The sequence below is a fragment of the Mus pahari genome, chromosome 1, assembly GCF_900095145.1.
Source record: "Mus pahari chromosome 1, PAHARI_EIJ_v1.1, whole genome shotgun sequence".
Taxonomy (NCBI): Eukaryota; Metazoa; Chordata; class Mammalia; order Rodentia; family Muridae; genus Mus; species Mus pahari.
Window position 1 is genome coordinate 67,890,298 of NC_034590.1, and position 26,004 is coordinate 67,916,301.

The 26,004-nt window shown below is 40.1% G+C and overlaps 1 protein-coding gene across 1 annotated transcript in view; it reads left to right on the forward strand.

The window, feature by feature from the left end:
• The window catches only part of Nars2 (asparaginyl-tRNA synthetase 2, mitochondrial), a 103,256-nt gene that overhangs the window by 76,072 nt on the left and 1,180 nt on the right, over positions 1–26,004 (forward strand). Inside the window, exons 10-12 of the mRNA XM_021195118.2 lie at positions 2,722–2,859; positions 19,915–20,012; positions 22,242–22,268. Of these exons, the coding sequence (XP_021050777.1) occupies positions 2,722–2,859; positions 19,915–20,012; positions 22,242–22,268 (263 nt within the window). The remainder of the gene's footprint in view (positions 1–2,721; positions 2,860–19,914; positions 20,013–22,241; positions 22,269–26,004) is intronic.

A 26,004-nucleotide genomic window follows, 5' to 3' on the forward strand; every position in this document is an offset into this window, starting at 1 on the left:
TTTTCATAAAGTCTTTGTCACATGGTTCAGCTATGCTAAAATACTCAGGACCTGCTGTGGGCTGTAGTGGAAACATATTGCTCTGGTTGTCATTGATGTGTTTTTACATTGGCATGTAGCCCTCTGAGTTTGGAAACATTGTAACTCTTGCTGATGATATCTGTTCTGGCTGTTTTGTTCTTCAGGGTTAGTGATAAGTGTGCCTACTGAGGGTTCTAGGTGTTGAGAACTGACCCAGGAATGAGGAATGATCTGAGGGTGGGATGAGGGGGTCCACCAGGATCTGCTGAGACCTCTAGGAATGGAAGCAGATAGAGTAATGAGAGGCTACCGCAAATAGTCTGTTACAAGCTGGGACTGGGGGATTAGATTTGGAGGAACAGAGAGAGGTGAAGATACACAGCCTGACTACTTTCCTGGCTGGAATGACCTTTGGGTTCCCAGGGAGTGCCTTCTAGCTTTGCGGGCTGGGATAAATGAGTTAGAAAGATCTATATAACCTACTGCAGCAGGTATTTTGCTACAGAGCTTGGGGATGAGACTGGAGGAATGGCTTTAGGGTAGCTGGGGAAGAGGTTACGATCTTCAGTTAGCATAACTGCTTCCCTGGCTGGAGTCTGGTAATGCTGTCTCCTCTACCCCACCCCTGGTTTCTCTCTGTAACCCTGGCCATCCTGGAAGACCAAGCTGGTCTCGAATTCAGAGCTTCACCTGCCTCTGCCTCTGGTTTCTGTTAGTACGGTTCTTACGTTTGCCTTTTGCTATCTGGAAATCTCTGGTGTTAATTTTCAAGCTGTCTCTGGCTGGAGCTTGTTCCTCCTGTGATTGTTAGCCTCTGTCAGCACTCCTGGGAATCCAACTCTCCCCTGCATCCCTGTGGTCAGAGCACTCTGCAGGCAAGCTCTCCTCTTGCAAGGCAGTTGTCCAGAAGTCTGGAGCTCTGATCCTCCTTCTGAGTTCTGGGGTAAGAGCCCTCCTTGTAGGACGACTCTCCTCCCGAGATCCCCAGAACCCATGATCCCGAGGACCTGTGGTGTGGAGAGTCCTCCGGAGCGTTCAGCGACCTCCTCTGGAGTTACAAAGAGCGCTTTTTTTTTTTTTTTAATTGCCAGTAGATGTTTTGATTAACACCAAATGGAGATGTGGTAGGGAAAAATATTGATTGTGTGATGATATTTCCTTTCTCCATGAATGACATGTTCTTCCAGCTTTATCTTACAGTTATTTTTATGCTCATTTGGTGCAGACCTGATACATCTTGGTGGTCTGTAGCATAGAAACATACAGGAGACCCCTGTGTTTTTTGTGGCCAATCAAACATCTGAGAAGTCAAGACTAAGAACAAAGTCATTCTGACCTCAACAGAAAAACCTTGTAATACAAATAAATCACCTGGATTGGGGAATTGTAATTTTTTTTAACCTAGCTTTAGAAAATCTGAGGCAGTTTTATAATTTTTGTTTATCAATAACCATTATATGCAGGCCAATCTATATTTAAGTAGCAGAATTACTCTTTTTTTTCCCCTTTTTGTTTGTTTGTTTTGTTTTGTTTTTCGAGACAGGGTTTCTCGGTATAGCCCTGGCTGTCCTGAAACTCACTCTGTAGACCAGGCTGGCCTCGAATTCAGAAATCCACCTGCCTCTGCCTCCTGAGTGCTGGGATTAAAGGCATGCGCCACATGCCCGGCTGGAGAATTACTCTTAAGAAAATGAATCTAAAATAGTTTTTTCCCTAATTCCTCATCTTGTTCAAACTTCTTGTTTAAAGTGTTTGGGGTAGAGGGTATTGCCAAACCTATGGGAATAGTAAGGTAATATGATGTGCTATATATGCCTTTAAACAATCCTTTACAATTGTCCCATCCCAAGCTGTTATATGCTCTTAACACAGTTTATCAGTAACTAGAGCTTTTTTGCTGGATCTCATGGGGGCCAGATGGCCTCCAACTTCCTATGTTAAGGATGGTGACTGTGTCTGCCTCCCAATGGCTGGGATTATAGGTGTGTGCCACTAGCCAGCAGCACTTGTTGGTTTTAAAGTCAGTTAATTCTTTATGTAATTTCTACTTTGGTATTTTCTGTCAAGCTTCAGGAAGTTAAGAATGATACCATTTTGGGAATTCTTTGCTTGTTTGGTTTTTGGTGTTTTGTTTTTTTTTTACTACCATATTGAGTACGTAAAATGCCACCTGGAATTTAATGGTCACAGTAGTATTTACTAAATAAATAGACTGAACAGTATTACTACATAGTCATCAAAGAACATCTTGCATATGAATTGACTTTCACTAAAATGGAAATTCACTGAGAAAAGCCATCTTGATAGACTCAGTATTAGAAGGACTATCGCCCATCATTTAATTTCCTGAGACTTAGAAATAGTAACTAGGGGAGACGCTCTAGGCAATATTAATAAAAATGCCATAATTCTGCATCACTTTTATCCTTTTGGAAAGTGTTTTGTTTTCTTGCCTGTGCTGTGCTTGCTGACTGCTACTCCCTGAGATGGGGCACAGAAGCAATAGTGTTTATCTACTGATTTCAGCTTTCATCTTTGCAGGCCCTCTGCTGTGCTTATTAGCAAGCATCCCCCTTTGGTTTAGTCAGCTGTGTGACCTCGGCAGACAGCTGCACACATCATCCAGCTCCAAGGGCAGAGAGCTGTAAAGGTTGTTTTCATGTGTGGGCTTTAGCCCTTTCTTCTTGTTTCTCGTTACAGTGGGGTGCTGATCTACAAACGGAACATGAGAAGTACCTGGTGAGACACTGTGGCAACATACCAGTCTTTGTCATTAATTATCCATCAGAACTCAAGCCCTTCTACATGAGGGAGAATGAAGATGGTCCTCAGCATACAGTAAGAAGATTATAAGTATGGTTCATCGTCTGAACACGAATCCTCCTCACCTTGTTTCATTTCATTAACTTTAAAAATATTTTCTTAAATTATATCCATCAGTCTTCCCACAGAACCCAGTGTTCTATAAATATACTTGTCATTTTTCTCACGGGGGGTCTTAGTTTAGCAGATTCAAGTGTGAGTGGGTTTCATTTTGCTTTTGCTTTTGCTTTTCTTTGAATAACTGAGTTCAGGAAGTAGCTTAGAACACTGGACAACAGCACCAGGTTGGTGTCAAGTTCAGTATTGATTAGGAGACTCCTGGGAAAGAAAGCTTGCTGGAGCATAGATAGTATCACTGGCACGGTCAGGCAGAAGAACAGTTGGCTTAGAGTTCTTTTGTCTCGGCTATATATATAGACACTGTGAGGGAAGGCGATGGAGGGACTGGAGAGTTCTTAGTAGATGGCCCGTCACGGGCCTCATGTGACTTCTCTATCTGCCTGTATTGGTTCTCTGATTCTTCACTCTGTTTATAATTGATTTTACTCTTCTAATTTACTTTCTCTTTATTTTCTTTCTGCTTACAAGATGAGATATAATATAAAAATATACTTTGACTTATAAGAGTCTTATTAATTGTTTCATATGCAACATTATTAGTTATGTTTGTGAGACAAATATGTTTATCACAAAATAGGTCAAAACCCTAAATTTTGTTGTCCAGGATCTCACCACTTACTTTTAGAGAATGAAGGTTATACTCTAACCCACAAGTGAGCAAAACATCCCCATCTTAGGTACATAGGTATCTGACTGAAAGTTTTCTGTTTTCTTCTACAGTGTTATAAGACAGTATTTGTCACAGACTGCCATCTTGTCTTGAAATCCTAGAGAAATTTTCCTAGAAACTTTTCTCTATTTATAAATGAAAACTTACAAAGATAATTTAGCTCTACTATCCCTACCCAAAGTTGCACAGTGCATTCTTGTGTTCTGCCCCTCAGTGTAGTATTTCTTGCTGTACTCCATTCTAGACTGTGGTAAATCCCCTGCTTGAGCCTTTCCTTTTCTGTAAAGACTTGACTTAATTCGGGTTGCCCAGCCACTGGGAACCACCTTAGTCAGCATCTCTGTAGCAGTGTGTCTTGTTTCCCATCCAAACCTTTCTTGGACTCCGCTCTCCCTCCCGATTGTGCCCTGTCTGCTTGTTTGCACTTTTAGATCAGCCACATTTTCTGCTCCTTTTTTGTTACCTGGACAGTTTCCTCTTCTGCCACCTACTGCAGCAGTTCCTGTTCAGCTCAGTCACCACGCAGTCTTCATGTCATTAAGCCCAGGGACTTTAAGAAGTCTTTGATTTGATCTATCTGCAACTTCTTATTCTTACAACCCTCTTGTCCCTCGGCTTGTGGCATCATGTCCTTTCACGTCATCTCTCTTTCCACTGGTCACTCTAATTAATCTCTACAGATTTTTTTCTCCAAGTTTATCAGATGTTGGAATTCCTTAAATCTAATCCTACATCTTTGCTCTTGCCAGGTGATTTCACATGTTCCAATAACATCATTTTTTCTAACATAATCAGAAATTCACTTTCAACTTCTCTTTAAAATTCTGGACTTATATCTTTATTATTATTTTTGTTGTTATTTATTATTCATTTATTTATTGGAGGGCACACATGCATGCCGCTGTAAATGAGTAGAGTTCACTGTGTGGAACTCAGAGATCCACCTCAGGCCATCAGCCTTAGTAGTGAGCACCTTTATCCCCTGAGCCATCTCATCTGCCCTGGACTCTCTCTTACTGCCTCGTTGATTACAATGCAATGCTAAAGGCTCATTAAAGACAGTAACCAGAACCAAGTGCATGACTTCTCTCTCCACTCCCCAGTCACATTCCATCTGTTCTTGTTTTTCCTTTCAGTAGGGTCTCACTATAGAGGCCTGGCTAGCCTGAAACTCAGAGGAGAGCTCAGAGAGGTCCACCTGCTTATGCCTCTACCTCAGCCCCCTTGGAGCTTGGGTTAAAGGCATGTGTCATTGTGCTTGGTCATGAGCTTGTAATATTTTCTTTCTTTGTGATTGTAGTAATCCCACACCTGAGTCATCTCTGAAATTTCTTTCTCACAGTGAAGTGCAAATCATTACTAGATTCTGACATTTTACACTCTGAAATGTATCTCAGATCCACTTGTTTATTTTCATTTCTGCTTTTACCTTTTAGATTAAGATCTCTTCTGTGTCTTGCCTTCACCTCCCTGTGGCCTCCTAACTGTTCTTCCTGTGTCTGCTCTTTCCTTCACAGTCTCTGTCTTCATTTTAGCATGAGCTTTTGGAAAATAGAAGCTAAAGCTGGGTATGATAGCCCAATTCTGTAATTCCACCACTTGAGAATATGAGAAGTTCCAGTTATCTTCATCTACATAGTTTGGGGCCAACTTAGACTAAATGAGACCCTATTTCAAAAAAAAAAAAATTAAAATGTAAATCTGATCATGTTAACCCCTTTCTTTAAACCATCAGTAGCCTCCTGCTGCTCCTGCTAAGCCAAGTATAGCTGTTCCTGACTCTGAGGCTCTGTTACATCCATACTTGTCACCTTTCTGCCAGTTTGGACATCCTCCTACCTTGGGCTCCTGCATATGCTTTATTCTGAATAGTCTTCCACACCTACATAATTTTATTTATTCTTCAGATCATGTTTTTCTCATAAGAACTTTCTTCGATCATTATAATTAGTCATAACAACATTTTTAGATGCTGTTAAGTTTCAGACCTAGAGCTGCTCACTTGTTAAGATTTAATGTAACTTTTTATTCATTATTTGAGAATTTCCCATTCGTATGTAATATATATCTAGAGGCCACACTCCTAGAGAAAAAAATCTGACTCTTCCCCCAGCAACCATCTACTCCCAGTAGTGCCTCAGGGAGGGGTGTGGCCTCCGGAGCCCCTCCACCTTCTGTTGGAATGCTGGCTGCCTCAGGGAGGGGTGTGGCCTCAGGAGCCCCTCCACCTTCTGTTGTAGTGCTGGCTGTCTTGGTCTTTTGCAGATAACCACAGCTGCTCTGAGTTTTTAAGTACCATGGTCCTGTCATAGCCAGAGAACAGCATTTCACAGCAGTCTACCCTTAAACCTGTACTTCCCACCATCCTTGTCCATGATGGTAAATGAGTGTGAGATCCATGTCCTCTTTGGGGCTGAGCAATACACAGACACCTGTTCTCTGCACTTTGACCAGTGCTGAGTCTTTGTATTAACCACTGTCCACCGCAAAAAGAGGCTTCTCTGATGAGGCCTGAGCCCTGCACTTATCTCTGGGTGTAAAGCTTAATGTTTAAAAGACAGTTTTATCCATTTAGGAACATAGTAGTAGGAGGTTCTCTTCTAGGGTTTATTATCTCCATAACTACAGGTTCTTGGCCATGAGCCCTAAATCCAGTGAGCAAGTGATTGGTTACCCCCCAAACTCATACCACTGTTTTACCAATGAGCATCTTTGCCAGGCTGGACATTACAAGCTGCTAACTCTTAATCCATCCTAACCTTTAACACATGATTTTTTTGCTGACACATCACTACTTAATTAACGACTTTCCTTTGTCTAGAGCACCTATAGATCTATTTTTTTACTTACCGATATAGCCTCAGTGCCTAGCATAAATCCAAGGACATGGCAAGTATGTAATAATCTAATTTGTGTAGGGACAGGCGATTGGATGAATACAAACCATCAAAGCTTTAGTCACAGGGTGAGCACAAATGCATAGTAACTTGATTTGTTAAAGTGGGGCCAGGCTGGCTAGGAACTTTTACTATAAATTTCTTGAGCACTGGCAGTAATATAAAGGAAAATATAATGGCCCAGAGTTACATACTCTTGGCTTCAAGTTACAGATCTGTGTGTTATACAATATGTGGGTGAGCTAAGTGTAGTGGTACGTACTTTTAATCCCAGCACTAGAGACAGAGGTAGACCGATCTCTGTAACTTCAAGGCCAGCATGATCTACATAGTGAGTTCCAGGTTAGCCAAGGGCAGCCTAGTGAGACGCTGTCTCAACAAGACAAACATTGGCAATAAAAATAAACTATGTGATTGATCTTAGGCAAGACACTGAGTCCCTCTGAATTTTAATTTGAACAGTACATGTGTATGATCACTCTTGGTTCCTAGGAGTTGAGCTGACCCAGCTGGGAAAGCTTTGGGTGGTACTGAGACTATCTGGGCCTGAGGATCAGTAATGTATGAAAACTCAATTACTGTTTGGAGTAGCAGGAAGCTGATAAGTGTGGCATGGCATTGTCTCTCTTCCATTTTAACTTGTGATAACTTTGTTGTGAGAGATACTGTAATGCCCAGTATCTGTGTGTTTGACACTAATGCCCAGTGTCCGTGTGTGTGACACTGTAGTGCCCAGTATTCCTATATATGTATTGCTATGCTGTCATCATGACCTGAAGAGACAGTACTGCTCTTATGTGTCCTCCTTACCTTTGTACATTCTAGGAGGCCAGCAATCTCTAACAGTGCCTCAGATCATGTAAGCACTGTAATGAGACTGGTGTACTTCCATAGTTTCTGAAGTACTATAGCATATAGCTTCTCTTTACCATATTATTTGAATATCATTTAACTAAGATATTTACATTAGCCATAGATAGTAGCATTTATATTACCAACCTCCTTTTTTTTTTCCTGTAAAAAGTACCTGTTTCTACTCCTATAAAACTTGAGTGGTGAATGTACAAACCTTGGGGCATATGAATAAATAATGTATTTCTTTCAGTGGGACTCTAATTACAGATTTGGGGAAGGTTTGTCAGAGTTTATGCAAGAAATTTCTCCTAGTTAGCTTCAGCTGTCAACTAGACAGCCCACAGTTATCTGGGGGGAAGCCTCCATCAGGGGATTGCGTCCATCAGATTGGCCTTTGGGCATGTCTGTGGGCATTTCTTGATTGCTAATTGATATGGGCAGGTCCAGTACACTGTACAGTACCATCTCTAGGCAAGGAATCCTAGGCTGTTTAAAAACTCTATCTAGGGTGGGCTCAGTGGTTAAAAGCACTAGCTGCTCTTAGAGGACCCAGGTTCAAGTCCCAGCACCCAAATGGCAGCTCACAACTGTCTGCAACTTCAGCCCCAAGCTTGCACCAGCACCAGGTACGCATGTAGGTAAAACGCCCATACACATAAAAATAAGTAAATAAAAATTTTAACTTTTAAAAAGAAGGCTAACGAAGGAGACAGAAGAGTAAAAGAACAAAGAAAAAGTAGGCTGAGTGAAGGCTAGGGAGCGAGCCAGTAAGCAGCTTCCTGCATATTCCCTGCCACTGTCCTGCCTTCTCCATTATCCACAATGTCCTGGAAAGGTAAAATGAAGTAAACCCTTTCCTCTTCATATTGCTTTTCATCATAGTATTTATCACAAAACCAAAGAAATAAACAAACAAACAAACAAACAAACAGTAAAATAGAGGTGTTTCAATGGTATTTTCACCAAGCAAGTGAAAGATAAGGACAGAGAAATATTTAACCTGTTTTTAAAACTTCGGGCTGGAGTAATAGAAGACTGGTTTTCACAGTAGGGTGTTCGTTTATTTTCTTCCACCCATTCCTATAAAATGAAGATATACAGACTTCGATAATAAAAAGCACACTAGATTGAAAGCTGGAGGTTGGAACTCTAACACTCTTACAATGTATCTGTATGACCCTTTACAAGGCTCTGCAGGCACAGAGCCTTAGTATCTCCCTCCTTACAGTCAGAAAATTGATCTAGACCTCTGAGGTGCATCTCTAAGCCTCTGATTTCATGTAACCTGTTTTTATTTACTGGCATATGTAAGAATAACACATAAGTTACAGTGCATAAGTTTGTAATTTGAAGGCCTAATATAATGAATCTAAGGAAACATAGAAAATAGCATGTGCTCTTGGGTACGGGACATTGGTTAAAAACCCTGAATGTAAATGGAAAATATGCAGCTATCTGAATGGCTTCTCGGAGAATATTCATTTATAACTTCCACATGTGACTAGGAAAAAGTCACACCCAGCAGTTCTGAATGAGATGGATTAGGACCACCAGGTGATGGTAGGATTTTCAAACTCGTGGCAGTAGTACTTCTATTACTATGTTTTAGTAATACATCAGAAATGATGACACATCGATGGCCATTCAGTGAAGTATACACTGTGTAGTCTCTTGGACAGGCAACCAAGGGATAGGTAGTGAATTTCCCTAGCCTAATAAACTATACTGTGTCAAAGTAACTTGATCCTTGAATCGACAGAAATAGTGAAGAAATTGTTAATTTTACTTAGTGATGACTAATGATTTTCCTGGCAATTTAGATCAAGTAAAAGTATGTACTGCAGCCTATCTCTGATTGTCTTCAGGATCTTTGTAAAGGTATGTGTACCTTGGATTGTAGATTCCCTACGATCAAGAGAGAAATTTGAAACTTTGACATGTGTGTGATTTGTAAACTTTTATTGCTGTTCTGTTTCTCTCCATTTCAATCTCCTCATTTCCTTATAGACAATGAGTTTAGTTAAAGCAGTAGACATGAGAGAATACAGATGTCTTCTGCCTTCAGGTAAAATAGAACTGTAAAGGAAGTTGCACTTCAGGCTAGAGATATGACTCACTGGTTAAGAACACTGACAGCTGTTCCAGAGGACCCAGGTTCAATTCCCATCTCCCACATGGCAGCTCACAACTGCCTATCACTCCAGTTCCAAGGGATCTGACACCCTCACACAGATACGCATGCAGGCAAAGTAATCAGTGCACATAAAATAAGTCATTTAAAAAAAGGAAGCTGCACTATTATGAAGAACAACAAAAAGAGTAGTTCAGAGTAAAGGAGTGGCTTATATCATCCCACTTAAATAACTAAACCCATCTTGCAGGAGTAGGATATATGTTAATTTTCTCATTGCTGTGACAAATAGCAACTTGGAGGAGAGAGGGCGTGTATTGCTTATACTTTCAGAAAACACATTCCATAGAGGTGAAGGTATGACAGAGGAGTGGGGGCCGCTGCTCACCTTGCAACCAGGAAGGAAGCAGGGAGTGAGGCTTCTCTCCAGCAATTGCAGGTGTGTTGGGGGTGTTCATTCAAGACCAGTGAGTAGCAGCTGTATCACAACCTGATTGCTGTGCTGCCTTGAAATTTCCTCTGCCAAAGATATTAATCCCTTACTTTAAAACTCAGCTCTACTTGGGTTCTCAGGACACAGGCAGAATACAGTCATATGCCCTCCAGCCACTGCAGTTCCTGATTGAGTACTTGTTCCCCTGAAACCTCAGGACCTGGCCCACTACTGTTCCATGTTTCTGTCTGCATTCTCGGGAGAACTATTATAGAAGTCACTGGATAAATGCGTTATACTTCTGTGAATTGACGACCCTCTAATGGGTATCTCCTTCTTCCAGTAGCATCTGTGGATCAAATCTTTATTCAGACCCTAGGGAGGCAGAAATCATATTCAACTCTCATAGCACTACTGAGCATTATGTGACAGGATATAGCAATGAGAATAAAAAATCAATCAAGAGATAGTTAATGAATTTTCTTGGCTGAGACTAATAAACTGCATCACAATAGCTTGCACATCAGCCCAGCAGAGTGAAGAAGGCGATGTCACCATGAGATTTCCACAAAGGCAGCTTTCGGTGCAAGGATTCAAACTCCAGAACTCTGTGCTGTTTATACAGAGTTCAGAAAAGCAACTTCACCATGTATGATCGTAGTCAAGAATGACGTAGTTCTTTGTGGGGGCATAGAAGGGCTTTTTGGAGTGTTACTCTTATTTTGCTTTTTTATCTACATTGGTGACACAGTTTGCTCATTTTATAAAGTTAATAGAATTGTGCAATTTATTTGTATATTTTTATACATAATGTTATATTTTAAGTAATTTCCCTTCAATGGGGAATGCTGTCCTTTTATCACTGCAAATGGTGTGTGAAAGTCAGAAGAACTAACATTTATAAAAATGTTACTTATCTTTGCAAACTAAACTCTGCAACAATATTAGAGGTACCACCAAGATGGCTCAATGGGTAAAGGTACTTGCCACCCAAGCCTGACAGACTGAGTGGAAGGAAGAACAAACAACTCCTAGTTATGCACACAGACACACACACACACACACACACACACACACACACACACACACACACTCATACTATTCTAGAGAACTAGTGATGGTCTTTGAACTGAACTGAAAAGTAGAGGACTAAGGATGAGTCTCGGGTGGTTCCCAGAAGTTGGATTTTTAGTTCTAAAGGAGGTGTTTACAGAAATCCTTTCCTTTCTCCAAGAGGAAGATCTCAGGTAACTTGTATGTGTATGTACCTCTCAGCTGGTTTCTGCTGGCTCGCTTGGAATTTAGAACTCAGAAGGAAAAGAGAAGTGTGGTAATTACCTTGGCCCCGAGGAAGCATATTTTGAGACAAGGTGAAAATTCCATTCCTTTGAAACCATTAGTATCTTTGAAAGCTATAAAACTCTGCCTGTTTAGCACAAGTAATGAGACTGATTCAGGATTCATAAGATGTAACTAAGTTCAGCCTCTTCTGTCTGTCGGTCCATCTGCACCTTCTAGCCATGGCATCTGGAGGATATTTCCTCATTCTACCTTCTTTTCAGGGGCAACAAAAGAAAGGACATTAAATTTTCCCTTTCCTGAATGTAGCATAGAAGGGTCGTACATCAAAGGCTTTTTTCCTGTTTAGCCTATTAGTTTTCATTGAAAATTTAAGTTTTATTTGACTATCCTGATTGGAATCAAAGAGTCAGAGTCAGAAGGGAACATCATAAATAGAAACCAGGGTTCACTCAGCTTGAATACCAACATGAACTATTTCGAGACAGCTTGCTGCTGCAGCTGTGTAGCTTAAACAAAATCAAAACTCCTATCCATGGAGGAAGATGGGCCAGGAAGCAGTCTGAACCTAGAAGATGTATAGACGAAACAGGATTGTTTAAGCTGTGAGAGTTACCTGTGGCTTCTGTTATTTCCTTAGCAGGAGAATGAATGGGCAGCAGAGCCAAAGTGCTTCCACTATTAAAATTTCCAGGCTGCATTAAAAACAAGGACATCATGAATTTCAGGGGCAAATTGATGGGTCTAGAAAATCCCAAAAGCTCCAAATAACCAGGGTACAATTCACAGACCACATAAAGCTCAATAAGAAGGAAGAGCAAAGTGTGGGTGCTTCGGTCCTTCTTAGAAGGGGAACAAAATACTCACAGGAGCAAATACGGAGATAAAGTGTAGAGCAGAGGAAAGGCCATCCAGAGACTGTCCCACCTTGGGATTCATTCCATATACAGTTACCAAACTCAGACACTATTGTGGATGCCAAGAATTGCATACAGAAGGAACTTGATATAGCTGCATCCTGAGAGACCCTGCCAGAACCTTACAAATACAGAGGTGGATGTTAGCAGCCAACCATTGGACTGAGCGTGGGTTCCCTAATAGAGGAGTTAGAAAAGGGGCTGAAGAAGTTGAATGGGTTTGAAGCCCCATAGGAAAAATAACATCAACCAACCAGACACCCCCCCCCCCAGAACATCCAGGGACTAAGCCGTCAACAAAGTACACATGGCTCCAACTGCATATGTAGCAGAGGAAGGCCTTGTTATGCATCAATGGGAGGAGAGGCCCTTGGTCCTATGAAGGCTCGATAGATACCCCAGTGTAGGGAAATCGAGGGCAGGGAGGTGGGAATGGGTGGGTAGGTAGGTGGGTGAAGGAACACCCTCATAGAAGCAGGGGAAGGGAAGATGTGATAGGTTGTTTCCGGGAGGGAGGGAAACAGGGAAAGGGGATAACATCTAAAATGTAAATAAATCAAATATCCAATAAAAAAAGAAAATAAGTGAGGTAACCCAGACCCAAAAGGACATGCATGACAGGAACCTAGCATAACTGTTCTCTGAGAGGCTCCACTCAGCAGCCAGTGGAAAGAGATACAGAGATTCACAGCCAAACAGAAGATGGAGCTCGGGGAGTTTTACAGAAGAGTTGGGAGAAAGATTTAGGGACCCAAAGAGGACAGGGATTCCACAGGAAGACCAACAGAGTTAAGTAACCTGGACCCTTGAGGACTCCCAGAGACTGAATCACCAACCAAAGAGTGAGCACTGGCTGGATCTAGTTCCCCTGAACATAAGTAACAGATGAGCAGCTTGGTCTTCATGTGCATCCTGGAGTAACTAGGGCACGGGCTGTCCATGACCCTTTGCCTGCCTGCCTGCCTGCCTGCCTGCCTGCCTGCCTGCCTGCCTGCCTGCCTATGGATCCTGCACCCCTTGACTGGCCCCAGTAAGAGAGGATATGCCTAGTCCAGCAGCAACTTGATGTGTGTGTGTATGGGGTGGGGTCAGGGGAGGTTGACACCCAGAGGGGAACTTCCCCTTCTAAGGGGAATTGGGGGAAGACTTACTTGAGAGAGTACTGGCAGGAAAGGAAAGGCTGATGTTGGGTTGTAGCAACCAACATCAGCCTTTTTGTTTTTAATAAAAAGAAAAAAATTCCAGGCTTCAGAGAAACACAGTAGAGATTCCTATTTAAGGGAGTCAAACTAGGTCATCTTTGAATTAAGACTTTTTTTTCTGCAACTGACAAGTTTTTAGTAAGATGGTCAGCTCCAGTGTCTGACCCCAGAACTACCAGATCTACACCAGTGCTTTGTGTTCTGACCCTGTACTCTGTTCTCTCAGAGTCTAGTTTCTTCTTTAAAGTACAGATGATTGTTAATACAGAGGATATTTAAGAATTCAAGGTCATGGGCTGAATTTTGCCTATGATTTGATAAATCCTAAGAAAAAGACTAACAGGGAACACAGAGGGTTCCTGTACCATTCATTTGTTGTTCAGTAGTCATAATGAAATTTAAAAGTAGAAATAAAGAAGTGTGCCACATATTTAAAAGAAAAAGATATTTTTCAAAGAGAATTTTCAAAATTTGCAGCTTCTGGTGATATGCTGTAGCTCAGTGGTTCTCAACCTTCCTCATTCTGCGACCCTTTAATATAGGTTCTCATGTTGTGGTGACTCCCAGTCAAAATATTTTTTTGCTACTTCATAACTAATTTTTCTATTGTTATGAATTATATCAGTATCATAATGTAAATATCTGATATGCAGGATATCTGACATGTAGCCCCTGTACCCACAGGTTGAGAACCACTGCTCTAGCTTGTTTAAATCATACCACCAAAATCTAGCTGTGTCCACAGCTGGGCACACAACAGCTGACTGGGCAGATAAAAGGTGCTAACAGGCTAGTTTTAGAGTCACCTTTACGGGTAACACATCAGAAATAGTTGTGAGGACTGTTAGTGGTCATTTGATATCAGTACTTTTGATAATGATTCTGAACTGTGATTATTTATGGTACTTTGTATTTTTTTTGTGGTCTGATGGAGGAAAATAAGAGAATAACTCTTCCGTCCTTCATGTAATAGATAATAAAGACCCTGTTGGAACAATATAAGAGAAAGAGCCCTGTAGACAGGGATGAGCAATGCAGGGACTCTTGCTGTACACAAGTTTCTGCTTCTCCCTCAGTGTGTATTATACTTTGCCACCCTGTTGACATGAGCTTTGTCATGGGAATTGTATTAGCCGAAGGATTATGAGCAGAAGTGACATTTTTTCATATATGCTTTTAACAGATTTCTATATTCTTTTTTACTGTCTGCTCCAAAACTTTTAAAAGAGACTTTTTTCTCAACTCCAGGGCAGTTTTAAAAGGCAGATTCATTGTAAACTAGTAGGTTTTTTTTTTACATTTATTTTTTTATATATACACGTATGTGCATAGCCAGATTCATTGTAAAATAGTAGTTCTTTTTTCACTTATTTTTATGTATATATATGTATATGTATATATATATGTGTATGTATATGTGTGTATATATATATGTGTGTGTGTGTGTGCACACGCGCGTAGGCATGTATGTATTATGAAACACATGTGCCATGGCACATATGTGGAGGTCAAAGAGCATCTTAGCGAAATTAGTTCTTTCCTTCTACCATGTGGATTCTGGATCGACTCGAGGTCATTATGCTTAGCAGCAAGCACCTTGACTTGGCAGCCCATAAACTGGTAATTTTTAGTTAGGATTGATATGCCTTCCTTTCTCTAGCTCCTTGATGACATTTAGCAATGCCTGGAGACACGTAGGTTTGACATGCAGGCTAGTAGTATATCTGACATCTAGTGGGTGGAAGCCAATCATGCTGTTAAGTACCTTAGCACAATGGGCTGAGTGCAGTTGAGCGCATAGAGACCCTAAGTTCTACCCCCAGCACCAAAGGGAAAAAAAAGTTCTACAATACATAATTCAGGCCCTTAAAACTAAAATTATCTAGCCAAAGATGTTATTAATGCCAAGACTTGAAAAATCACAGTTTTATGATTATAGCCTACTTCTAGCCTATTCTAACATAGCCTCTGTCACCTCAATTTTGTAATAGTTAGTGCAGAAGTAGTTGAACATAGGCAGTTAGATATCCTTGTAATTAAGACAGGATTAGACGGTTTTTAAGTATGAATGAGTATAGTGCATGATGTACATTTTAAAGGTGATTCAGGGAGCTAATGAGATTGCTCAGTGACTAAGAGTGCTTGCTGCGCTTACCGAGAGCCCAGCTTCAGTTCCCAGCAGCCACATTAGGTGACTCACTGCCTGTAGCTCCAGAGGACTCTATGCCCTTTGTTCCTGTGTGGTGGTAGGGGAGGACACACATAAATAAGAGTATAAGGCTAAAGGTGACTATTGTAAGTGCTATGTGTTCCAGATAAATAAAAACCACCTAGAATGCCTAAGGAGTGCTCTGGTCACATTTTGAACTTTCCAGTGAACTCACATGTCAAGAGGTGTGCAGTCAAAGATGAGTGTTAGTCCTCTATGCTTCTTTAAAAAAAAATAGAATTATAAAACAAAAAAACTAAGTCCAGAATTACTATAATTTAGTTCTACGAAAAGTGTTAAGATCCCAGAAGTATGTTTTCTATTTGTTTTAGTTATATTTGCATCAAAACCAAGCAGGGACTGCTGTGTGGTTGTGTATTCATGGAGAAGCAGAGCAGTCCAGCTGGAGCTCCTCTGGACTTGTCCCACCTGCACAGGTGCTTCTCATGCATGTTTGGAGACAGTTACCTTTTTAGTTTGAGTTATTAATTTTTATATGTTCTTGCAATATAACAAGGGACTATTGCCACGCTTCTTACATAGAATTTCCCCAGCTTAATCCTTGCAAGTTATAGTGTGTGTGTGTGTGTGTGTGTGTGTGTGTGTCCATCTTTTCAGAGCAATACAGAATGGTAAAGGCTAGAGACTCACTTGGTTAACTATTTTCTTCCAAACCTCACTGCCCATATTCTAAATATAAAACTCTAAAGTTGAGAACAAACTTTTCAGGTTATGTTGGTAAAGTGCTTATATAGCATGCACAAAATCCTTGGGTCTTTAGCACCACATAAATTAGGTATGGGGATGCAAGCCTTAATCCCAGAACTTGGAAAGTGGAAACAGAAGGAGTCTTAAATTCGAGGTCAAAGTCAGTAAACTGGCTCAGTAGGTTAAGGCTTTTGCTTCCAACCATAACCACCTGAATTTGATTCCTAGAGCTCACAAGATAGAAACAGAAACCCAAGTCTTGAAAGCTGTCATTTGACCTCCTTGTGCACACTCTGGGGCATGTAGCCTCACACTTATATGCATATTCATACCCACACAAAATACCTGTTTTTTAAATGCATCCAAAGAATTAAGTCACAAGGTAATACAGATTGCAGATAAACTTTCTAAAATAGAAATAGGTGCTAAGGGGTTAAGTTATTGCAGAGGACACAAGTTCAATTCCCAGCACCCACCTGGCAGCTCACAGCCGTCCATAACTTCAGTTCCAGAAGATCCATTGCCCTCTTCTAACCTCTGCAGGCACCAGGCATGCAGTGGTACACATATATACATGCAAGCAAAACCTTCATATACATAAAATAATTTTAAAACAAAATAAGCACCACTAGTAATTAAAGACTACAAACTCAAGTAGCATACTGTCATTTCATTTTCCTCTATTAAAAGTTTTTTCTATTTTCTCTGACACATGTAACATCTTTATTGTAAAAAGTAAGAAAATACAAGTAAAACTTTTAAATCTATATTCCTATGAGGGTGGAACTCCATTAACAATTTTTTTATGTTTATAACAATCTTTTTTCCGTGCCTAAAATGTATTTAAGAGTCTCTTGCTGATTACACTTGAATTTTTGTAACTGGAATTGATGCAATTTTAATGTCCTTCACGTTAATCTTTCTTGTGTCTTTGATTGTTCTGTAAGACCACTTGCTAAAGTTGTCATTGCTGACTCAGGATTTGCATGTTGAAATCTCGGTTGTCTGTGGCCAACATGGTGACCTGGAACTGTTGTGTCAGGTGTGAGAGGGCATTGCTGAATCAGTTCTCTTTCATGTTGCTTATGTCTTTTATTTTTCTATCAAGATAAGGAACGGAAAAAAAAAACCTAGGGGTTTCATTGTTTTAATTTGTACTTCTTCAGTTAATAAACAATGCTTGATTGATAGCTATGACATACAAAAATTAAGGAAGTTTTTCCACCTTTAGAATGTAACATAGTTACAGAGTAAATGCACTAGGCCCATATTCAATTCCCCAGCAGGAAGAAAAAAAAAGAAACTTGTTTCCTTAGTCATGAAATAATGAAGTTGTACACATAATGTCCAACAAAGAGTTATACACTCTCAAGAGAGCTGAGTGCTTGCCAGACATGCAGTACTCTCTCCATCCTCAACACTGAGTACAAGATGTAGTGGTACACAGCTGCATCTAGCCCTCAAAGGGTGGAGACTATGTGTCAGGAATCAGAGCCATCCTTAGCTACAGCTACATCATGAGTTTAGCACAGACCAAATGAAACCGTGTGTGTGTGTGTGTGTGTGTGTGTGTGTGTGTGTGTGTGTGTGTCTTGCATTTGTGTATATTCAGGTTTGTATGTGGGGAGGTTGGGAGCAGTGAACTGTGCATATAGAGGCCAGAGGTTGTCATTGGGCACCCTCAGTCTCCCTCTCCCTCATGTATATGAAGTCATGGCTTCTGAAGCCACAGCTGCAGATTTCAGTAGTCTAACTAGTGAGCTAGCACACGGACCCTGTCTCCGCTCTGCGTGTTGAGGTTACAAGGTGTGTGACACCACACCTGGCAAAAATTATGCTTCTAAACAATAAACTGTGCAGCTGTTGGGACATTTAAAATATGTAAAGTGACTTTACAAGCACGAGATTTTATTTCCTTAAAATATAAGGTGGGGGAATTAGAATTTTACAAATGTAATTTGATCTCTAACATACTTTTTTTATATGTATAAGAAAACAAAAATATGCTGAAGTCTAACTGTATCTGCCTACTGGATGGTGATTTTAATAGTTCACGACTTTAAGTTTTATTTTATGATAAAGATATGAAAAACAAAACATGTTTTCATCATTTTGTACTCCTTTATTTATAGAATACTAGGATTTTGCACTTGGATATAGACAGTAGTTCTATTCTAATGTTGAACTTATGATAGTAATTGAGTCCATGGTCTCAAAAGAAATTATTAATGCTATTTGGCTTAAGATGGAACCTTTTTATTTTATTTAGCATTCTGGGAAATTTACAAAACTCAAAAAATATTAAAAATAGATAATTGGTCAGGCATTGTGGTACATGCATTTGGAGCAGCATTTGGGAACTAGAAGCAGGTGGATGTTTGTGAGTTATAGGCTAGCCTGGTCTATATAGCAAGCTCCAGGCAAGCCAGAGCTACACAGTATGACCCTGTCTCAAAACTATACATATATCATTTATAATTAATGTCTCTTTACATTGTGTAAGCAACACTCAGATGAGTTTTTATTGAAGACCCAAAGTGCACTTGATTCTAGTTCCTGTTGTCTTTCTTTGGAAACACTACAATTTCAGATCGGTTCCCCTCAAACAAGTACTATATTGTATGTCAGGTGTTACTTTATAAGCTTTATCGAGTCAAGTTTATTTGTGGCATGTTCTTCAGCTATTGCACATCTTTTATATTAATTTAGTAGTTCCCTTCAATGATATTCAAAGAGAAGAAACTAGTGCCGCATACATACAAATCTATGGTTTACCAGGCTAATATAGTCAAAGGAACACCAGGAGGTCACCTAGTCCCCTTGTCCTTTCCTGGTCTGGAATATAAGAGAAACCTTCCTGTGAATCTTTTGTCCCTAATCAGTACTTATTTTAGAGCCAGGCACAGCACTTGGGAGGCAGAGATGAAATGATCACTGAAAGTTCAAAGTCAAATTTTGAGGTCAGTCTAATCTGCATAGCTAGTTCTGGACAAGCCAGATTATAGAGATTCTTTTTCAAAAAGAATGGGGGCTGGAGAGATGGCTCAGAGACAATCAGCATTCGTTGCTCTTTTAAGATGTGTTCAATTCCCATGTGGACATACGGTGGCTCACAACGATCCCATGCCCTCTTATAACCACTGGATGACCAGGCACACAGAGTGCACATACATACACGTCAGTAGAGTACTCATACACACAAGATAAATCTAAAAGTTTGTTTTCAGATTTTAATTCCTCATAAATCTTATTGTGTACAAGTCTGTACTGCCTTCTTCACAGGGGGCCTTTATTCCCATCCCAGTGCTGTTTGCCAGAGCTCACGTCTTTCTCTTCTCTGCATTCATTCCTCCTTGTTCTTGATGTTGGGTATTGCTTGCAAGACTTTCCTTGAATTTTTGATAATCACACAATGTAAGGGAGAAGAACTCTGCCCATAACTTACTGCGTTATTATAATACTAGTTTAATATTGAACCAGAGAACATGGAGAGTGGATGAAAGTATAATAGTCAAACAGCTAGTTGTAAAATTGTTTCAAGAAAATGTTCGATTTGCTTGAAAATTCTGAGTGTCGTTGGAATCACTAGAAAGTACAGTATTGTTCATGGTTGGTTGTTTCTTCTTTAGGTTGCTGCTGTAGATCTTCTGGTTCCTGGAGTTGGGGAGCTCTTTGGAGGTAGCCTCAGGGAAGAACGGTACCACGTCCTAGAGCAGCGACTAGCAAGGTCAGACCTCAAAGAAGCACACTTTAAGTAGCTGGGATGGGGTCCTCAAAGGTGGTCCCTGCACAATGATACAAACAAAACACTTGGCCTCCTCACTCCTGACTGGCCTGGTACTCGGGCTTCAAGTGATCAACAAAGGTTGCTCTACCATCTGTGAATGTCTCCTTTTTGAAGGCTGGATCTACTGGCAGGTGTAGTAGTTCATACTTATAATCTCTGCAAGTGGCCGATATAAGAGAAAGAATTTTACAGGTTGCAAGCCAGCCTGAACTACAGAGTAGGTAGGTAGGTAGGTAGGTAGGTAGGTAGGTAGGTAGGTAGGTAGGTAGGTAGGTAGGTAGATAGATAGATAGATAGATAGATAGATAGATAGATAGATAGATAGATAGATAGATAGATAGATAGGAAAAGAAAAAAGAAAAGAGAAAACCAGCATGCCTGTGGGTCCAGCACCCAGAGCAGAAGCAGGAGGATCATTTTTAAGTTTCAAGGTCATCTTGGTCTCCATAGTGTGTTCCAGGTCAGACCCAATTATATAAAATTTAAGACCCAGTCTTTAAAAATATAAAAGCAATATTCCCAGGCCCTTGAAAGCCTCTCCCTCATTTTTCTCTTACTTATGTCCTTTTTATGTCCTCGGCTTTATGAATGTCATGGTCCCACTGGGTCATAAGGACAGACTGAACTAAGAAGAGAGTAAAGATGGAAAAGTGCTAAGCTAGCATTTAGCAGTACATTTTCTTCAAGTTCTCTACTCTGCACAGTCCTGATTTAGCTGTTTGAATAACTTTATTTTAATTTACTTTTTGAGATGTGGAAAATGAATCCATAGATACATAAAACATTTTGGAGATAGAAAGTAGGGAATCATTTTTACTGATTTGACTTTCACTGCTGTATATTCACAATCTACCAGAAAACCATGATGACTTCCAAAACTGGCCATGGTTACAAACCTGTTTTCTCATTTCCTCCTTCCCTATACCAGACGTCACAACATTCTTTTCTCAAGTCTGTGTTACTTAGCCCTTCTCTCCAATAGTACTGGGTTTTGTCACATTGTGGTGGGAGGGGGGGACATTTTGAGAATATCCTGTTAAATTAGCCACTTTTAAAGCCAGCTTTTCCTAATGGAGTCATGTTTGAAAGCTGATGCTTTTCCAAGATCCCAAGCTGTAAATGTCTTGAATAACTTGGTGTCGCAAATCCGGCCTTCTTGGCTACTCTACTCATCTTGGAGAGGAGGCTCCAAGAGGGTGTTGTGGAAAATTCCTTTATTGATTAAACAACTGCCTCCTTGCTGCCTCTCATTGTTAGGCAGTCCTGGGGAAGGGAAGTTGTGGAACTAAAGTGAAGGTCAGAATCTCTAGATGAAAGAATTTTAACTTTCTCTTTAAAAAAAAAAAAAATGTAAGCATAGTAAAAATCGCACATGGCAAGAAACCTCATTTGTTGAAAGATTCATCTGCCGATTTTCTTCAGTTGCTTCCTCCCTCCAGGAAACCTTCCCTTCATAACATTAAATGCTTACCTAATATCTGATAATATCCAGTGTTTTCCTTCTCACTGAAGTAGATATGCTCCTCTGTCTCATGGATCTGTCTGTGTCGATCACATTTTCTGTACTTTATAGAACATCTCATGTTTTCTGTACTTATAGAACATCAGTGGTCCTTGCCATTTCAGATGTAGTCCTAAATACCTTTTTAAAGGGCAGAAGTTGAGTTTAATGACCACTAAGACCTTAAAATGTTACTCCCATTTCTCTAGACAAGAGCCATATTGTAGTATTATTATGAAAGCAACCTCAGACTTGCACATTGTAGTAAATGTCATGGAATAAAAGTCTAAAAGTCGTGACCAGGTGTTTGCTGTCTGTGTGTGCCCCCAGGCGCCTCGACTAGTACTGACTGCCTGACTTCCTTCCCGGTCAGCAAGCTCACGTCACACCAGTCCCTTCAAACCCTATTCTCACTCTACAGCATTTGTTACCTATACCTCTTGTTTCATAATACCTCATTGTTTACTGTTAGTATTGATTACCTTATTAATAGAAAGTGTTCTCTCTGAAAACTAAACCTCCTCAGTTCTGTTGCATTGATTGGAGGACACATGCTTCACTCTATTTCCTTACAAAGGGCCCTGCATATATACCCCAGAATAAATGTTTGGTGGTTGATTAATGTTTTATTGCTTTTGACACAGTTCTTCTTTATTTTCTGTTCACAGATCAGGACTTACGAAAGCCTACCAGTGGTAAGGATGTGGCCTATTCTGAGTCATGTGCAAAGGATTGTTACTTGTACTTCAGGCCCTGTAAGCAAATGTTAAGAACATGAGGCTCAGAAAACTGTCTGTGAAAACAGTAAAACTGATGATTATCATTTAGTTACTGCTTCTTATGTATCAGAATAATGCTCACCGTTTTTGTTACTTCATGTAATCATCACAACCCGTAGAAAGGTAGATAGTGTTGTTACCCATTTATCACCCCTCCCTCCCCCTAGACACGAGGCCTTGGCACATGAGCTGAGTATTGTAGTTAGGATGGACCGAGAACTCCATAAACCAAAATCTTCCTTGTGCTTTTGTCCATTTACTGCAACAGGGTCTTACTACATAGGTCAGCACCTGCCTGTGCTCGCTCTCATTCATTATGCTCCAGTTCCCTAGGTTTGACACTGGGAACTTGAACTAAGTGACGCCTTAGGTATCCAAGACCTACAGAGCCCAGAGCTGCTTAAGAATAACCACCTGTCACAGTCACACTCCCTTCCACAAAGTTGTTCTTGCTTGGGGTTTTTTGTTTTTGTTTTGTTTTTTCAAGACTCATCAAACATAGACAAATTACTTACATGTCTACATAGAGCTGTTTTAGGCTCTTACTAAAATATCAGCAATATCATTAACCATTTTATTGTTCTTAGGGCAAGGAAAGACAGATTATACTCTTGCCTTTTGGTAAGGAAGGAAATAGGTTTCAGAGTTTCAAAATTCAGCTAATGGTTTTTGATTGCCTGATAGTTGCCAGCAATATTGTTAATAATCTTGCTCTCTTTTAATTTTGTTTTTTATGATTATAAAATGAAGTGATAATATCTGCTTCAGAGTTATTGTAGAAATGAAAAAGTGCAGACAGAGTAGAAGCAGTTCAATAAACACTAGTTTTTAATCCCCTTTTAAGCTTTGCTATTTAGTAGGTAAGTCTATAGAGCCAATTATACTGTTTGTACCACTTAGATTCTATCAGCTAATATTCATAGTGTCTTAAAACTTATTTAAACAACAAAACTTATTATATATTGGTTAAATAAGTATATTTATTAATCATGTCTATATTATTTTTTGAAAATATTTTAACTGTGTTTTGGGGGAGGAAGAAGATTCACATGCCACAACTAGTGTGTGGAGGTCAGAGGACAGCCCTTCAGAGTCAGTTTCTCTCTGTCTGCCTTTTAGGTCCTAGGCTAGAACTCAGGACAGCAGGGTTATCTACATGCACTCTTACCAGCTGAGCCATCTTTCTAGCTCCCATCTTTCTAGCTCCTATACTAGTTTTCTAACTGAAGGCTTCATACTTAGGATCTTTAACTATAAATAATTCTAACTTGACTTCACTTCCTCTTATGTGACAGTCATAGTATGTTAAAGGTGAAAGGAACTTGAAAAAGTTTTGCATCCATGATCTCTATGAAAGTTCCTCTGTACTTTGAGAAGCCAGGTGTCTGGGAGTGCACTCACTTCCTATTTCTTCTTGCCATATGCAAATAAAATTAGTAATCAGTTCCATAACTTCATTGGCATCTTTTCTATATCTGCTTGCCCAAAAATCAATCTAATTGTCAAAAAATACAGATCTGAAGCATGGTATGGTAATAAACTGTGGTCTAGCACTCAGAAATCTGAGGCAGAGGATCTCAGTAAGTTTGAGGCCAGCCTGGTCTACATAATGAGTTTCAGACAACTGGGATTACATAATGACACCTGTTTAAAAAAAATCTACTTTTTTTAATTAAAAGTAGATTTTTGTTTTCTATATCAAAACGAAGTCAGGCAAAACTTAGTAAGCCAGATCTTCCTGCCAACTCGGCTTATGACATTCATGTCAGTGTTTTGGCATCAGTACATGAGAAATTTAGAGATGTGAAACCCATTTCTGAACTGCTGTAGCCAACGTGGGTCCTGCAGGTTTTGACAACTGGTTTGCTGTACCTTCACTCAGATGGTCAGTGAGTCAAAGTGTGCTTGTTCCATGCCTTGTAAACCTGCGGTGAATTCAGCCATCAAAACTGCACTTAACAAGACTGTGCTTACGCCATTTATTCCCTTAGTTCTTCATGATCAGAAGTGTTAAAATAACCTCTGTCATATTGATCTCACTTGGATACAGCTCATCCAATTGCTATTTGTTTTTTTATCTTAGAATCTTTACCCTAAAGTGTGAATGAACCATTAGTGTGAATATACTAGAACTGAAGAGCCAAATGGCTATTCATGGTGCTTTTAAGTCTTACTACGGAGCTGATTTACAAAGTATTTGAGAAATTATGAGCTTGTTTTAATTAATGTATATAACTCAAGGATTTTCAAGCTAGGAACAGAGAGATGGCTCAGTGGGTAAAGGGACTTGTCACCAAACCTGACAACTTTAGTGTGATTCCTAGGCCACTGTGGTAGAAGGAGAGATAGGACTCTTAAGGTTGTCCTTTGACTATTTGTGGGGCCATCCTTTATCTTTACTCCCCAGATGAATTTATTCCATGCTAGTTTGTAGGAATCTGAGTTTCAGTCATAGCTGTACCATTTTTTAACCATGAAGACTTAAGTGGGAACAGAACGTGCAGAATAAGCAGTGGAGGTGATCTCCCATTCCAGAAAGGGATGATCACTACCCTGAAGCAGAGAACTGGAAGTTTCCTTTCAGTTTCCAAATCAACAATATGCTTTTCTACTTTAAAACAATTGAGTTTTGTGGAGTGTGGAGTGAACAACTCTAGAACATTCCCTGCAGGTAAAAGACTGCTTGAGACCAATGCCTGCTCCTGATAGAACTGTACAATCACATAAAGAGCAAAATCTTGAGCCTGGAGAAATGGCTTAGTGTTTAAGAGCAATTGTAGCTCTTCCAGAGGACCTGGCTTGGTTCTCAGCATCCACATAACAATAGTCTTTAACTGCAGTTCCAAAGGATCTAATGCCTCTTCTAGTCTGCAGACATCGCACTCACATGGTACACAAACATACATGCAGGCAAAACACTTGTCCACATAAAATGAAAAGAAATCTTTTTTAAAAGCAAAATCTTTTCTGACTCTTCATTCTCAGGGAGAGAGGGACGGCTGAGTTGGTAAAATGCTTGTCATACGAGCATGAGGATCTGAGTTCAGGCCCATGTAAGAAGCCAAAGGTAGCAGCTTACATCTGTAACCCCAGCATTGTAGGGGGCAGGGTGATAGGCACAGGCAAACCCCAGGCCTTGGCTGGTGAGCCAGTCTAGCAGAATTGGTGAGCTCCAAATTCAGACTTTGTCTCAAAACATAAAGTAGAGAATGATTGAGGAAGATACATCACATCCATTTCTGGCCTCCACATGTCGCCACACAAGCACAGGTACATAGACATATATATAAGCAACATCAACAACAAACTCTCATTCCCTCTGTGTGTTGAATGATAGGATTTGATTTGAATAAGGGGGAAATGCTGTCATTAGCATACAAAAAAAGAAAATGAGTGTTTTTAAAAAGTCTAATATAATATCCCTGTAGTGTCACAAGGAGAGTTTTCTGTACATGAATAACACTTAGGAAACTTGAAAAGAATGAATGTCAAGTGACCAGAACCCACAACTGCACAGCAGCCTGCTGCTGTGTGTCTGAGTGGCCCTGGACAGCTAGGTCACTTTATGTCCTCCATTTTCATGATCTCTGTGGAATGAAAAGATAGATCTACTCTGCCCCAGAGACAAAAAAAAAAAAAAAAAAAAAAAAAA